This window comes from Symphodus melops (assembly GCF_947650265.1).
Source record: "Symphodus melops genome assembly, chromosome: 18".
NCBI classification, from domain to species: Eukaryota; Metazoa; Chordata; class Actinopteri; order Labriformes; family Labridae; genus Symphodus; species Symphodus melops.
Window position 1 is genome coordinate 17,440,059 of NC_136708.1, and position 15,922 is coordinate 17,455,980.

At 43.3% G+C, this 15,922-nt stretch overlaps 1 protein-coding gene across 2 annotated transcripts; it reads left to right on the forward strand.

Annotated features, from left to right (window-relative positions):
• Positions 1 to 158: 158 nt before the first annotated feature.
• On the forward strand, positions 159 to 14,791 carry efna1a (ephrin-A1a). Of its 2 annotated transcripts, none has more exons than XM_079367565.1 (5): positions 159 to 542; positions 11,542 to 11,837; positions 12,788 to 12,853; positions 12,957 to 13,052; positions 13,183 to 14,791. In XM_079367565.1, the coding sequence occupies exons 1-5, from the start codon at positions 445 to 447 to the stop codon at positions 13,305 to 13,307; spliced, it is 681 nt and encodes a 226-aa protein (XP_079223691.1). In that variant the 5' UTR covers positions 159 to 444; the 3' UTR covers positions 13,308 to 14,791. The 2 variants fall into 2 exon arrangements, with proteins under 2 accessions (XP_079223691.1, XP_079223690.1); XM_079367564.1 differs by having other exon boundaries at positions 163 to 542; positions 13,180 to 14,791.
• Positions 14,792 to 15,922: the final 1,131 nt, after the last annotated feature.

The window sequence follows — 15,922 nt, forward strand, 5'->3', positions numbered from 1 at the left end:
GGAAGGTATAAATAAATATTGTCGTTTCATCCAGACGTACTGTACAAACGGCCTGGAGTCGTTTGTATGTGTACAAAAACTCGTAAACACATCCAGAGGAACCTGCGGAGCTCGCGGCTCTCGGACAGCCCTCTGATTGGTCTGCTCGGGGATAGTGGGCGGTTCTTGACGCTGTGGGCGTTTCACAAAATCGGTCACCACGCTGCTCAAGCTTTCATTCACTACGGATTTGCCGAGTTAACCCGACCTAGGTTCTGTTTCAATTCCAGCTAAATCTTTTTGTTTTTGCCTGAAAGCGTTTGAAAAGATAGCGAGTTTGTTTTTGGTAAACGTCCAGTTTTACAATTCTTGGACGAGTTTTTCTCGGTGAACTGTAAGGTTTTTTTGCACAACCAGCCTACCTGAGTTGTGTGCCTCTTCTCTACGCCTCCTTTCCTCTCCACCATGGATTTGGTTTGGATTGTGGGCTTCGTTGTGAGCGTCTGCGCCTGGTTTGCTTCAGCGGAGCGGCACAGCGTCTACTGGAACAGCACCAACCCAAAGTAAATATCTCTTCAATTCCGTTTTCCTTCTCTAAATCACTGCTCTTGAACTCACAGCTTCACGCAATCTCTTTCACCTCTTTTTATTATCAAACTCAAACACCAAATCGCCTCGTATCTTAAGAAAAAGATAACTTTTAACCTAATTATCAGCGCAGAATGGGGTCATTAGATCTGTCTTCAAATGCTTTAATGCAGTTGCATCTCATGCATATTCAGCAAGCTTGATGTGATGAATTTGTGATGGAGACCCGCTGCTGTTGTCATGATAATACAAGACAGTTGGGAGTCTTTTTCTCTCCCTCCCCCTCCCTCTTTTTCTGGACTCAAACCTGTTATTATGATTCTGTTTACCTGTGCCACTTAGTTCAACCAGTTCACATTCAATCTGTTTTGCAATCTGGAGAGGCTAAGGGATTACCTACATCAGGTTGTGTCATTTATTTACATTGTGAGAATGGATAGCTCTCCATTTAAACAGTATTTTTTATTTTTTTTGGCAAGTGAGCTCCTATTTGTATGCAGAAGTTTGACGGGGAGATAGATATAAAGGTTGCTTTTATGAGTGGATCTCAGCAAATACTTATTTGGAGTCTTTCTGCACTTTCATGTATTCTCTGCATTTTCCAAGTTTGCAGGAATGCTTTAAAAACAAAGCAGTAATTCAGTTTAATTACTCTGATAAAAGTCAATGTTTCTTTGTGTCTTCACGTTGCTTTTGCATTTTTATTCATGAGCTGAAACAATATTTTTCTTGGCAAAGGTTACATCTTTTGGGGTTGGTTTGTACAGGTCTGACTCACAGTGCAAAGTGTTGAAATATCTGTTGCAATATCCTCCCATCTGACACAGAGTCCTAACCTCTGCATGGATAGGGAGGTTTGCTGTGTCTCCTAAATCAAGAGATATCGCAGTGGGGTTTAGGTGGATGTCAGGGAGACATTGGGGTGTTCATATTTCACGTTGTAAGACGAGTAATAATGGTGTATGACAGAGACAGAGGAGGTAACTTGAGGCCTGCCCAGTAGGTCACGCTGTGGGAGAGAGATGGATTGCTCAGGGAGGAGAAATTGGAGCTCAAATTGTTGGGGTTATGGGGCCAGTCGGAATAAGTGGGGGTCAATTAGAATTACGGTTGATGATGGCTGGGGTGAAATGGCTCTGGATACAAAGAGCAGTTAGGTTTACACTCAACAAACAGACTTCTACATGCATATAAACACACCTACTCTCGCATCCAGACGGGCAAGCACAAACAGAGACTCCTGGCTGACATTCAATCAATCTCAAAGCTGGGACAATCAATCACCAACAGGCGGTGTCAAAATCAATCAGTGCAGGACTCGCACTCTCTGTGTCTGTGGCTTGCAAATACACAGATAAACACAATATTCTCCCTCAAGTTTACTAAAGTTGTTACGACATCCATAATGGTATCAGTACCACTAATGGGATGATCCTCTCAAGCACCTATAAGATACCATTACCAATTTGTTTAATATTAATTGATCGGGGCTTTTTAGTCAAAACTAGTAAAAAAGTAAGAAATGTTTATATTCCTTCTGAAACCAGAGGTGTGTTTGGCTGCAAACCAACAGAATTTAAATCAAGTTTTTGCAACGTCTAACCTTAATAACATTATGATATTGACAACTATGTCAACTAGTATAAAACATATCCATGCAACAATATGATAACATAACCCAAATCCCCATAAATAAACAAGGATTAGGATTAACTGTTTGGTTCAAAATAAGGAATCTCCTGCTCAAAAAGGTATTTAGGCTGAGACATTATCCCATAATAATGTGGGACATATTATCCCATTATCAGACCAGTATCTGCATCAGCCTCGGTTTGTGCATGACAAGATGCCATAATAAATTGGCCCCTCAAGATAAAACAAAAAATGTTGGTCAAAGTGTCGTAAATCAACGCTTTATCACAAATAACACCTTTATGTTTTAATCACAGTAGAGTCAAATAGATATTTAGTCATTTCTAACTATTGAAGTCTGTGATGCAAAAAGAAATCTGGTTTTGGAGCATTTTTAAAGCTTCAAGCCACACTGGAGCTTTGGTATTGTTAGATAGGCAGTAATTATAGCACCAAAGCTTTTCCCTGAAGACCGCGGCACATAAGCATGTAGCTGTTTCCCTGCTGTAGAACCACACTGATCTGTCCTGTGTATATATACTGGTAATCCATGCTTTTGCACTTGCTATTTTTTCCCGGATGACGGGGCTAAATCTCTCCCTTTGGCTATTCTTAATCCTGTATTCGCAGAAAAAAGCCCTGACTTTCTGCTTTCATTTTGGTACTTTTCATCATTCCACAGCAATCCGTTCTCCCCTTTGACCCATTACTCGCTACAGTGAGTGTTGACGTCTGTCCTCTCTCTCGTGAGACGTGTTTTTTCCTTCTTCTTCTTTTTTTTTTTTTTCTTTTACAGCCTGGGTTTATTCTTCCATCCCTGTTGGTTAGAAAGCTGTGCTTAATAAAATTGATTTCAGATTGATCACTTATGTCCATGGGATACAGACTCATTTCCTTGTTCCCTTCGCATGTTTGTCGAGGGATTTAACAACACACTCGTACACACATGTGCTCATACATATACATGCACAGTGGCCTTGCTTTCCACTAATTTGTGCATGCGTGTGTGAGCTCGCCTTGGGGCCTGGCTGCTGACTTCCAAGGTCGTTTCTGCCTCGACTTTAACGACTACTTTCCTTCAGCAGGAGAAAAATATCCCCCTGACACAGTGTTTTTTCAGCACTTTCTGACCTTTTACTTGTCAGGGTGTTTGTTACCTTTTGTGTCTGATTAGCAACAGCTTAATCACCAGGACGGTGTGATTCCCAGAAAGGGGCTCACCAGTGTTTCCCGGTCAGCTCAGGTTCCGTCGTGCCAGCATGTTTATGTGTCTTTTGTACAACATCACCAGATTTGAGTGACTCACACTCTTGTACACAGTAACCCAGTCATCCACACACACACACACACACACACACACACACACACGCGTGCCACACACTTGTGATTGATGTTAACATCGTCTCAGGAGCCCCCTGGATTCTACCACACCCAACCAGAGGCAACAATCTGCTCATTCACTTCTTCTTCCTTACTTTCTCTTTTTTCCCTGCTGACAGAGCATAGACCACCACCTCAACCACCCACTCCTCCTCCTCCTCCTCCTCCTCCTCTTCTCTTTGTACCTGTCTCCACCACCTCCCTCCCCCTCTTTTTGGCCAGGTTCCCTTTTCACTCGGGTTCTGTGGTCTCCGGTTCTGTGAGCAACTTAACTGTTTCATGGCCTGCCTGCTTAAAATCTGGTTCAATCTGTGCCGTTTATTTGAACGTAATCATCACCACCACCTTGTTTGTTATGGTTACACATTCTTAACTAATCTGCACAAACTCTTTCAAAGTCTTTGTTCTTCCACGTGTTTCGTATGTGCGCCTTCGTTCGTAAAATGAGGAAACTGTACCTCCTCCTCTTTAACCATACAGATTCATTGACCCACACTTGAGTATTGACCACACAGGGAGTACTCATCTGATGGTTGAAAATATGTTCACCATGTAATTGAAGAAAATGACTGACAAGAAGGGTTAAAATATGAATGCACTGTACCTGAAAAGGTTGTTACTTGTGCACTGGCTGACATAGACTGATATCACATTTTAGACGACCTTGAAGGTCTTTACAGAAACTGCTTAACAGCTTCAATGCGCCAATAAAGTAGGTCTTTAAGTCTCACCCGCATAAAGGATCAATTGTGTTATTAATCCATACAATATGCTCAATGCAGATGACTGTAATGCTATCAGTACGGATCAACCCTACAGTAGCTGGCACTGTGGGTTTCATTCACTTAAAGGAATCTGCTGTAAGTGTTGTGTTAGTGGAAATGAGGGAGTTATGTGAGGTATGTTTCGCCCATATGAAAGATTTCTGTGCTCTTTAACTCAATGTGGGTGTTTTGTTTTGCATCCCATACAAATTGGGGGAATGGTCTTCACGGTGAGCCACAGAAAGAGGAAAGTAACTGGTGTGACTGATTGGGGGGGTCAGAGTTCAGGATGTGATGAAGTGGCACAACCTCTATCAATCTGTCAGTCATCCTGTCATGGCGGTGGTCCCTGAATACTGCCCGCCACTCAGTCCAGCCCCTCTTCTTCACACAGCCGCTGTTCAGCCTCTGGGAAACTCTCATTTTTCCCCCCCCACTTTCTGTCTTTTCTTAGTTCTTCGCTTCTTCTCCAGCTTTTATCTCAACTTTACAAGCTGTCCCTTTTCAGTCTTTTATTTCCTAAACTCCAATTCTGGCTCTTTGGGAGATTGGTGTGGGGGGGGGGGGCATGGTAAGAGGTGTGGAATTTTTTTTTATCGTTCTTGGCACCCATAGCAATCCGTCACAAGGCACTTTGCCCTTTCCTTCACGCTTTTTCTTCCCTGTCAGCTCTCGCCCTTTAAGCTTCCTTCTTCTACCTCGCCTATGAAAAGCCACTCATGTCTTCCCAGCAAACCGGTTTCTTTATTTCCCCTTCCTCCTTGTTTTTTTCCCTGTCTCTCCATATACGCTTAAACTTTCTTGAAGTGGAAGAGCCAGTCTAACAATTCAAACCATGAAAGGACAGCTTTTTTTAAAGGAAGAAAAACAGAGCTTTAAGTGTAGGAGGTGGGTTTGTTTGCCTTCTGTGCGTGTACGCGTGTACGCGTTCAGGAGATAGAAGATAAGATTGAATGACCACATCAGCCCGGATGATCAGGTGACCACAATAGATGATAAGGATTCCTTATATTTCCACGTAATCTTAACTCAAGCTACTTTCCTGGAAAAAACATCCAGGTTTCCCACTTCACTTCCTAATCCAGTCTGCTCTCTAAACCCTCAAACCTTTGTCGTCATTCTCTTCAGTAAACTCTAACTCCATCTTTCCCCCTCACATTCTGTCCCCTCCTGTTAATCTGGCTTTGTAATCTGTCTGCTGAATTTAATCAAGAGAAAAACAGTCTGTGGGACTGTTAAGGGTAGTCGGCTCAATAATCATCTCAGTGTGTTGATGCTTCTGATCCCTTCATAATCATCTGTAAGACGACTTTACCCCTGGGACCATATTAGGAGTGTTTCACTCCAACAGCTGATTTTCTTCTTGGTCGATATTCCCACTTGTTGTTTTCAGCATCAGATACAAGATGCCTTGTTTTATTGACTACAACCGACAGACACAGAATGAGGCCAAAGGTTTTCGCTTCCTCACGGGCACGTTGTTAGTGTTACTGAAGTCTGCATGCTGTCTGCTGTGTGTTTCCCTGTGAAGTGTAGCACTTCCTGGCTACGTCTTTTCCCGGGAAAACAGCGTATCCTGTCTGCACAATAAACAATACGGTTCTCACACAGCAGCACACGCAAGACTGTAAAGGAGTTGATTGTGTTTCCCTGGCTTGTGTGTGTTTAAACTGTGAGAATAAGTAGATTAGAAGTGATTAATAGCGCTTAATTGTTTTTCTGACTGTTGAACCTTGAGGATGATTTGGGGTCCACCCCCCCCCCCCCCCCCCCCCCGCCTGTCAAAAATCTCTAGCCTCTGTCTCTATCTGTGATTCTCCTCTGATCAGTGTTACCTCGGTCAACCTTGCAAATGTCGCCCCTCCCCGTGCCCATCCTTTCGCCTCTTCCTTATCTTTGCGGCAGACTTCCTCTGCTTCTGCCCAGTCTTATCCCTTTTCTCTCTGCGGCTCTTTACAATTGTTTAATCCTACACAAAAATCTGAGGAGGGGGGGAAAAACTCTTAGCACAGATTTATTGCTATATTATGATTAGGATTGCAATTTTCTCTCATGTAATGACAGATTCTGATTGTATGGCTTGTTTGTCAAGCCTTGGCAACATGGTGTATGTCTGAATGAGGAAGATAAACGAGAAAAAAATTCAGACATTATCTCTGAAAATGGAAAGTTGTGTCTTGGTTAAAAAAACAAACAAAAAAAAACAAAGGTTATTGTGTAACTTTGGATTTTTTTTTTTTTTTTTTGTCAAGCATGTTGCCTGACTGAAAACCCCCTAGAGGGGTGATGTATCAATTAAAACTGAAAACCTGTAAACAGATAAAACTACTTCTACCACAAATTAATAATTTGGCCCTATACTCACCGATTGTAAATTCCCCATGAAATTCATTAGGCTGTGTTTGCAGATACAAAACCCCTGTGAATAAAGTCACAGTTTTACCTTCCAGAAATCAATCCACCAAAATCGATGTCTTAGTACGTGTATTTGCCTTCTGAGAAATGTGATGTCTGTGTTGACCTTTCTGTTCTGGCCCTTATAAGATACAAATGGCTCTGGGGACAGCATGAGACAGTGCCAAAGAGCATATGTATTCATCTAAGCCTTCTCAGAGCCAATTATTTCTCGGCTGGACTTAAAGCTTTGTCGATTTGTTCGGTTTGCAAAGAAGTCAGACCAGTTCAGACAGGAACGTCGGCAGAATGACCAATGATCTGCACAGACAAAAGCTGAGTGACAGACGAAAGAAAACTGATGGAGAAGGATGACAAAAAGTCACACGGTGCCAAAGAATGAAGGGCTGAGAGATGATGTTAAAAAAAGGGGAAGGGCTAAAAGAGTTGGACCATATTTGTTTCTATGACAACCCATGCTGCATTGTGCTTGGCTCTGAAAATGGTGGGTCTAAAAAAGTTGCATTCCTAGAATACCACCAGGACAGGTTATGATTGGTCCGACTTGCCTGCGGTGGGTTGGAGGAGGGGCAGAATTGACATGAGGATCTGGTTTGCTTATTGAGCGCTGAAAGACGGACAGGGAGTGGGTGGGGACGGCCGACATTGATGGATGAAAAGATAGATGAATGAAACAACAAGACTTGAGCAATAATGTTAAACAGCCTTCTTCCAGGAACATGGCTTGACTTCTCAGGTAACTCTAATCGACATATCATCAAAGATATAGCTCTATTGTGTACAGTTTTCTATCATGATTCTGTGTACACCTCCCACTCCTGAGTCTACAACCACCATACATCCACTTCTGCACACACGTCACTTAGTGTGTCTCTTTTTGAACTCCAAAACACCATCGGACCTTCTCTGCTGTGAACAATAGAGATAGCTCCACCCTGCCTTTCTCACCCCTTACTCTGTCCCCAGCCTTCATCCCCTCACTCGGGGCCTCGCTGTCCACTCTAAGCCCCTGTATTAAGCAGGGTCTGGTGCTGGTGAATGGACCACAGCTCAGTCTCTGCTCCACCCAATAATCCGGGGCTTGGACGAGCCGATTAGGTGGTCCCCGCATTCCCGCTTGCTCATCTATGACCTCTGCCTGTCACCTTTTTGGGTGACATTAATTGAGTGTGTAAAACCTGGTAAGAAAATGATTGTGTTTGTGTGGTAAGGGGGCTTCAGGTTAAGTAGAAAAGATGTGCTGCTCATAAATGTGTCCTCTGATGCCTTTTAAGAACCTTAAATAACATTTGAATCGATCTTTAAAGAGGCCAATTCCGGTCATTGCACTTAAGATGCCTGACTTTTAAAGTATAAAACTCTCCAGTGCTGACTTGGCGATTGTCCGACCTTTGATCCACATAGCGGCCCCCCTTTACCCTCAGAGGTCCAGCATTCCAAAGGGCGATAGAGAGCAGAGATGAGAGGCTGATGGATGGATGAAAGGAGGGGGTAGAGGTGGAGAAGAAAGCAAAATGCTGGCCGGAGAGATTAAAGAAGAGAGATTAGACTCCCTGCTCCTGAAGAGGCTCCAATAAATTAGGAATTCCTTCCCAGGATAGGAGGAGGAAGAGTTGCCAGGAACAGTATGCAGTCTATATTTCAGCAGATTGTGTGCTTGCATATACACTTTTGTTTCCCCACGTGATGTTTTTTTCACTGCTATCATCGGTATGGCATTTTTTTATCCACCTTATCATGACAGAAAGGCACTCCCGGATTCCTCCGACTTCTACAGACGCAACACACGTTACCAATCCCAGAGACAGACGCACATGCACACGAGTCCTTACTGCATATCTGCCATAGCTCCACAAATCATCCTTAAGTAGCGAATACAACCACTCCCCAATGCTGTGTCTTCTGCCGACTCTCGGAGCGTCACTGTCATTGAAAGAGAGAATACCAGGATAAACAATGGGAATAAATCACGACAGAGAGAGGCAAACAGTCTGGAGGAGGAAAATAACAAGGGACACACACTGTGGGGGACAGAAAGAGAGAGAGTTTATTCTGCTAAAGTGAAGGTGGCATGATTTGACTTTGTTAGCTAAACCTTTTCACACAAAAGCCCCGGCTCGCTTTGAAGTGTGTTACAATCAGTCAGTTAAGCAGATGATGTGGAACGTTTCAATGGCCGAGGCGTTAGAGGGGAACAAAAGGCAGCGGGATAATTAAAACTATTTGACATTAATAAAAGGGAGCTAGTCGGCCTCCCTCGGTGCGTATTCAGTCGCTGCTGTCTCTGCTAAGTGAGCGATTTTATCACAGTTTGAATGGAGACACTGTATGGAACTGTGTGGTTGATATAGCAACTGTAGCACTCGCATACTCTTACTGAGGAAAAAAAAAAACTTCAAAAGCCATTTTCAACTCGAGCCCTTTAACCTCCCCCGGCCCAATCCTATTCATGCCCTAAAAGTCCCCTAAACTATCCACCTAAAGGGGCTGGGAAGTGGGGACCAGGAGGGCATAATTACCCCCCTCCAGGGCAACTTTAATGCCCTTTTTTGTGTTTTAATTGCACCCCCCTTCGACCCTCTTTTGATGAACACATTGGGAACATACCACAACCGGTTGTGGGTGTGTGGAGAGTTTGTTTGTGTGCGTTTGCTCTGTTTGCAGGAGGGGGTGATAACTCTGTCAGGGCAAAAAGCAGACAACAGTGTTTGTTCAATAGTGCTATCGATTCGCCTGGAATTGAAAGTGGCAGGGGGAAAAACACTTTAGCGGCCAATCTGGTAAACAGAGCGTGGCAGGCAAACTGCAGATAAGCACTAAGCTGTCTGGACCGTGGCAAAATGATGATTGTTGCTCCCCCCCCTCTTAAAGTTAACTAGTGGGAGCACACAATTATTAGCACATTTTAGCTGGAGGTTTCATCAGTACCCTAAAATGGAACTTTTTTTTTTTGTAGCAGCCCCTGTGTTGCTGTTGTAATGTTGACTAATCTGCTCATCAGTATTGAGGAAATGCATTCAGGCAGAACGGGGGGGGGAAAAAGGGAAGGGGGGAGGGAACTAAAGGGGGGGAGGCAAGAGTCAGGGCTCTGCGTTTGGAGCCAAAGCGTCTGTCCTTTTTTAACCAGGGGGAACCAGGGAGACCCCTGCCAACAAACAACAACAGCACCTAACGAGTGACAGGGGCCAGCGCACTTTGATCGCCAGTCACACATATGGACCTTGTCACACTAAAACAAACACCCCAAATGCTGCTTGTAACTTTTAAGGGGGTTTTATGAGAAAACGACAGAGTTCCTAAAGGAAAATCTGCTTCAAAAAGGGTTAAGAGGGGAGTTTCTGTCCCCGCCAAAGGTGTCCGGTTAGCACCCTGCAGGCTTTTGAGAACTCATAACTCTTAGATCAGTAGATCTGATTAAATAGCGGTCGGTAATTCAACTCACACTGGCCGCCTGCCTCTTTGTGGCTTGGTGAACCATCCGTGTATTCATTGCAAAAGCAACAAAACCCTATATTGGACACACATTCTCCATGTGTGTTGTGAAAACATTTAAGTCTGTCAAATTTCACCCATTCTCGGAGAACCCATAGTGATCCAAAACAGTAGGAGACTGTAAACTGATAGGCATCGCTTCAGGAGGTGTGTGTGCGAGCGTTCTGTGGGCGCAAACAGAAGGTAGCTACTGCTCTAAGTTGTTGATAGATGGGAATTACTGGGACGTGTGTGTGAGTTTGTGTGTGTTGCTTTGCGGCTGGCTAGCGCTCCAGGCCGGTGATAGATGGCTGTGGCTGAGAAGAGAGCATTAGCTGTGGCCACCCCTGGAGCAGCGGCTCAGTCAGGGGGAAGGGGACAAAGCTGAAATACCTTTAGTGACAGTTCACCGGAGATAAACTCATAATATCTGAGGAAAAAAAGTCCTGGAGGTTGGAGGAATCACGGACAGTCTGGATCGGACCAATTTAAGCAGCATCAGAATGAACTAAACAGTTTTTTTTTAACGCTCTTTGACCCAGGTTCAAGAGAAGCCGGAGGAAGTTTAGTTTACTTAAAGAGCATCGTAAAAAGGGTGGAGAGGGCGGAGGAGTGAAGGGAGGGATGGAGGGGAGGCAGACAGCCTGACTGTCTCTCTGTCTGTTTGTAATGAGAGGGAGTGTGGTGGGAGACGGTTACAGACCATCACCAGACTCCTGTTGGATGTGTCGGCCCGTCTCTTGCACCGTAATGAAAGGGTTAAAACATATTTTTACACATGTCCTCGTCCTAAAGTGTTTCCCTGCTTATGTCAAGGTTATTTTGTCATCATGCTCCTCCGTATCTGTGCAAGTTTGTGTAGCCCCGCAGATGTCAATACTCATCTCCCATCTTGCCGGCTAACTGACTGCTAATGTTTCTCCGTAAACATCATTCAGCTTCATCGAGACGGGATCAATGTGCGCTCATGCTAACCTGCAACACTGCAGCAGCTAAACTCGCTTCACATTCATCCATATTTATGCACATATTCTCTGCAGATCATTCTTTCCTTATTGCGTTTTTTCCTCTTCATTCCACCTCAACACACACAAATGGATCCTCACTCGCATGCTTTCTCCCCCTAGTGCTCGCTATCACTCATCCCTATGCCTCTCAGTTTTTCCTTTGATTTCCCTCTTGTATACCAGCATGAAGCCGATCAATACATAATCAAGGGGTTTGAAGCTTATATTTATTACCGCTCCCGTGCTATAAGCACGGTTATCAGTCTCCTGCCACTGGGGTAACCTCCTCCGTCTTCTCCCTGCAGGTTTCTATGGGACGACTACACCGTGGAGGTAAAGCTCAATGATTACCTGGACATCGTCTGCCCCCATTACCCTCAGGGTGAGGTGCCGCAGGTGGACGCCGAGCGCTACGTGCTCTACATGGTGGAGCGAGAGGACTTTGAAACTTGCAAGCCCCAGTCGTACGACCAAATGCGCTGGGAGTGCGGCCATCCGTTCGCTCCTCACGCACCGGAGAAGTTCTCGGAAAAGTTTCAGCGGTTTACTCCATTTACTCTGGGGAAGGAGTTTCGCCAAGGAGAAAGCTATTATTATATCTGTAAGTTCTCTTCAATATCAGTCACATATCTTCTAGTAGTCCCATCCTTTTTCACCCATGTTAAGTCCTCATCGCTAACATCAGCATGCTTGGGAACCACATTGGTTGATCAACCATTTATTTTCTCTTCCTTACTCATTAGATAGGGAGCTAAGTAAACACTCTTTGACATTAACTGGGTTATTGTCAAACATTTGGACAGCACTGCACTCATTTATGAGAGTTTAGTCGGTCATCTCAGGCATGATCACTGTCAACAGGCTATCGTTTTTTCAGAATCCTTTACGAATGTTGGAATGCTAACATTTCCTAATTAAACTAAACACAAGCAGACAGTTTATTTACCTAAAGGATGACACAAGACTAAGTGATCACTAAATTAGTTTCAGATGATCTGGAATGGGTCCCTATCAAATGAATGTGAATCAATTTAATGGCGGTAAAAAATGTCCTTGAATATTCTTATCACAACACATGGCAAGCATGAATAGCCATTTAACCTTTTTTTTTATTTCTATGCTGGGCTCAAGAATAGCAAAACATCTCCATCTATTAAAAAGTAACAATCCTGCTGTCTTGCTGTATAACTGTAATATGTAATATGCTGGAGCTTTGTGGGCGACTCTGAATCTTAACAAGGACATTTAGTAGGGTGTTGGCTCATTATGGCAAGATTATGTAGTATTAACCCTGCTAAGATGTAGCTGCAAAGAGCAGGCAGAGATGTCACACTGACCATGGCTGTAATTAGATAAACGGCAGGACAAGACACACTTTGCCTGCTCACAGATGGCCTCCTAAAGCTTTGTCCCTGCATCAGACTCTATGCCAAGTTTGTGTGTGTATGTGCATGGGCGCATGCGTGGAGGTGAATTAAGGGGACGGAGGGGGATAAGTGCATTAGTTGGGATGTTAACGACTGTGTTGTTTCTTTCTTTTCCCCCTGTCAGCTAAACCTTTGCACCACCATGGCCAGGAATGCCTCAGGCTCAGGGTGGATGTCGTAGCTGCTGATGGTGAGTTTAAATGGCTGTAAGAAGAACAGAAAAATCACCTCAGGTAGTTGTTTTTTTGCAGATAAAGAGTAATTGATGGAGGGTTTTTTTTCTTGTCTTTCAGGCTCTCAGGAGGCCAGAGTGGCTAAAGGAGGCACAGGTGTGACTGGAGTTGGAGCTGGGGGTGGGGTTCACAACCCATCCAACAGACTGCCTGCAGGTATGTTGACCAACCCTGTGTCCCTTCTAATTATCCCTGACCTTTAAAACAACCCAAGTACATCAAGGATTATGTGGGGGTGTAAATATATGGTACTAATGTGACTTCTTTCTCTCGTCTCTTTAAGCAGATGACCCAGTTGTGATCCTGCCGGACGTTGCGAAGAGCGTACGGACGAACTCTGCAGTGGTGGCTACGTCTCTCTCAATCCTTTCACTGCTGGTCCCTTTTTCATTACTACTATTGTTGCACTGAGAGGACAAGAAAGGACTGCAGTTGGCAGACGTTCTTACATTTTCAGGGACTACAATGAAGACAGTCCGTGGGGATGAAACCACTGACTCAAAAAAGACAGCTTTCAGTGCCCAGTGCAGGCCACAGGGAGAGACTTTTGAAGCTTGTAAAGTACAGCTGGACTCTATTGCACTAAACGTGCGAAGCAACTCCTGAGCATTTGAGACAAAGTGTGCGTGCTTTGTCATATTTTTCTAAAGGTGATGGTAGTTTTTGCCTGAAAAAGACCCATTTCTTAGGGCTTTCTCCAAAAGAAATGAACCTGTTCGGATGATGAGGCTTGAAGAAACCATGAAGATGTCGAGGAAGAACCTCAAATGGCTGAAGAACAATCAAAAGGAACTCTGTTTGACTTGTATAGATATTGAGAAAATGTTCACGTACCCTTCGAGCCAAAGATCAGTCATCTCTCCAACTTGTACACTATTCCACCCTTGAGTATTGTGTACTATTTGTTGTATTATTCTTGTAATGGTATTGAGTGGCATTGACGTCCCAAGTGATTACTTTCTCTAAATGTAGCATTGACAGACGCACGGGGCTGTTCTCATCACAACCATTCCTTTGCAAACTCGACCATGTGCATACTGTAGCACTAAACCTGCACAGTACAGACACCATCAGACACACACTGACGTCAGATGACATAAAAAAAAAACACACCACATTGAACTGTGTTATGTGTACATTCTGTGAAGATAATTTATGACATTTGCAGCTGAGAACTTTTACTGTATATTCCATAAAAGAAAGGTTTACTGTTGGTAACAGGGAGAGCTTTTTTTTTCTCTCTCTCCTGGTAGAGTTAGTACTTGTGTGAAAGGAGAGAATGTGTGAAAGCAAGGAAGTGATTGATTGAAAGAGTGATGAGACGAAATGTTTTTCTGCCAAAAGCAAACACTGAGATGTTGTGTGTTCCTGCAGAGAGGCTGGCCTCCTCTGTTTGTTGCATCTTGCCCCTGTACTGGTTTGACTGTCTGATATGAAGAGCTGATTTCAAATCTTTACTTCTACAGGACCCTACCCTGTGTTTCATGGTGCTCCCCACTATGTGTTTCAAACTCAATTCAAGACTATTCTCTTAAAAACCATCACCTTTAGTAATCGCCTATGTAGACTTTCACAATCGTTTTCACTCTTTTTGAAAAAGTGTTTCAGCCTTTTCTCCGTCAGACAGGACACAGCATCAAACTGAGTTGCCAAGCACATCTTCACCGGACAGGCTGGCTTGATCAACGGATCACAACATTGTATTGACTACCGTTGAAGTCAGACTTTTTTTAATCTGAATTCTTGTTACCTGATTTTGTACATGTGTAAGTAAGAGAAGTGTATAATATGTATATGTATATATATACATAAGATTATATAAAATACTTTGTTTGATAAATATGCTTAATGTGAACATTTCATGTGAAATAAAAAATATTTTTTGGAAACCAGAACCGTTTTCTTTTCTAATTATTGAGAAAAAAAAAAGACACATAAGAAAAGAAGGGCCACTTCAATTTTTAGCTCTGAGGTTACCTTTAAAACTAAACTAAAAACTAAATGCACAGGTGTGATCCCTCTTCTGTCCTTATCTTCTGCTGAGCCTCCACCTTTAGCTACAACCCCCATTCCAAACACACACACACACACTCAGGTCCATTTCTCTTCAACCAAAACACTGTACTCGTCTGCAGGTTGCATGACAAGCAATTGTTCTCATCTCTCCTTCCCAGGGGAGCTTTATGGCCGTGACAGTTAAAACAGCTGTAGCACCAAGAACTGGTGCCACTGCCTCACAACTCCCCAATGTTTTCAAAGGGCTGTAAATTAAGACTGTCGGTCAGGCCCCTTAACCGCTCGACCCCTGGAAGAGGCTCCACTGTGTAGTGGGTCGTCAAGACGAGACAATTCTTTTATTTACACGTCGTTCAGTATTCCAGCTTTAAGTAAATTTACCTTCAACAGGTGTGAAAACTTTAACGCTGTAGTAAATGTAAAGGGTGTTCACGAGTTAACCAGAACAAACATGAAGTACAAACAACAATAACATCCTGAGGACAATGTTTTTCAAGGCACTTTATTATACACTTTTAGAGCAAAAATTCACAGATCAGGAACAAGCGGTATAGACGTAATGGTTGAACATGTTTGGATATATGGAATTTGAAATAAAGAAATGGACCAGGTTTTGACAGGGGGGAAATGCGTTTTACTAGTTTTGAATTTTAACACAAAACACAAAGCTGACAAATGATCTACATATAAAAATACTTGCCAATAAACCTTTTTCTTCTGTCTTCCAACAAATAAATAACTGTGGAAATCCCCAGACATTTTATCTAGTGTAATCAGTCTTTTTTTTTTTTTTAATGGTGCAGAATTATGTTTATTAAGGTGTTTTAAATGGCAATCAAACCTGCTTAAAAACATGTTTTATTCCTTGGTCTTGAGGGGATCTTAGAATACCAATGTAAGCATACAAGCCAATTAATTAAAGAAGGATTCACAGAGCTGAAAGCAAGGCAATAGCCCCTTAGAAATGTCACCGATTCCTGAAGGGAAAATTGCAACACAGCAGGCATAAA

What these genes read in the sequence shown, in the direction of transcription:
- efna1a (XM_079367564.1), top strand. Translation starts at nt 445, where the DNA reads ATGGATTTGGTTTGGATTGTGGGCTTCGTTGTGAGCGTCTGCGCCTGG. An exon ending in GGATGTCGTAGCTGCTGATG is followed by an intron (nt 12,854 to 12,956) that starts GTGAGTTTAAAT and finishes CTTGTCTTTCAG; the next exon opens with GCTCTCAGGAGGCCAGAGTG. An exon ending in ATCCAACAGACTGCCTGCAG is followed by an intron (nt 13,053 to 13,179) that starts GTATGTTGACCA and finishes CGTCTCTTTAAG; the next exon opens with CAGATGACCCAGTTGTGATC.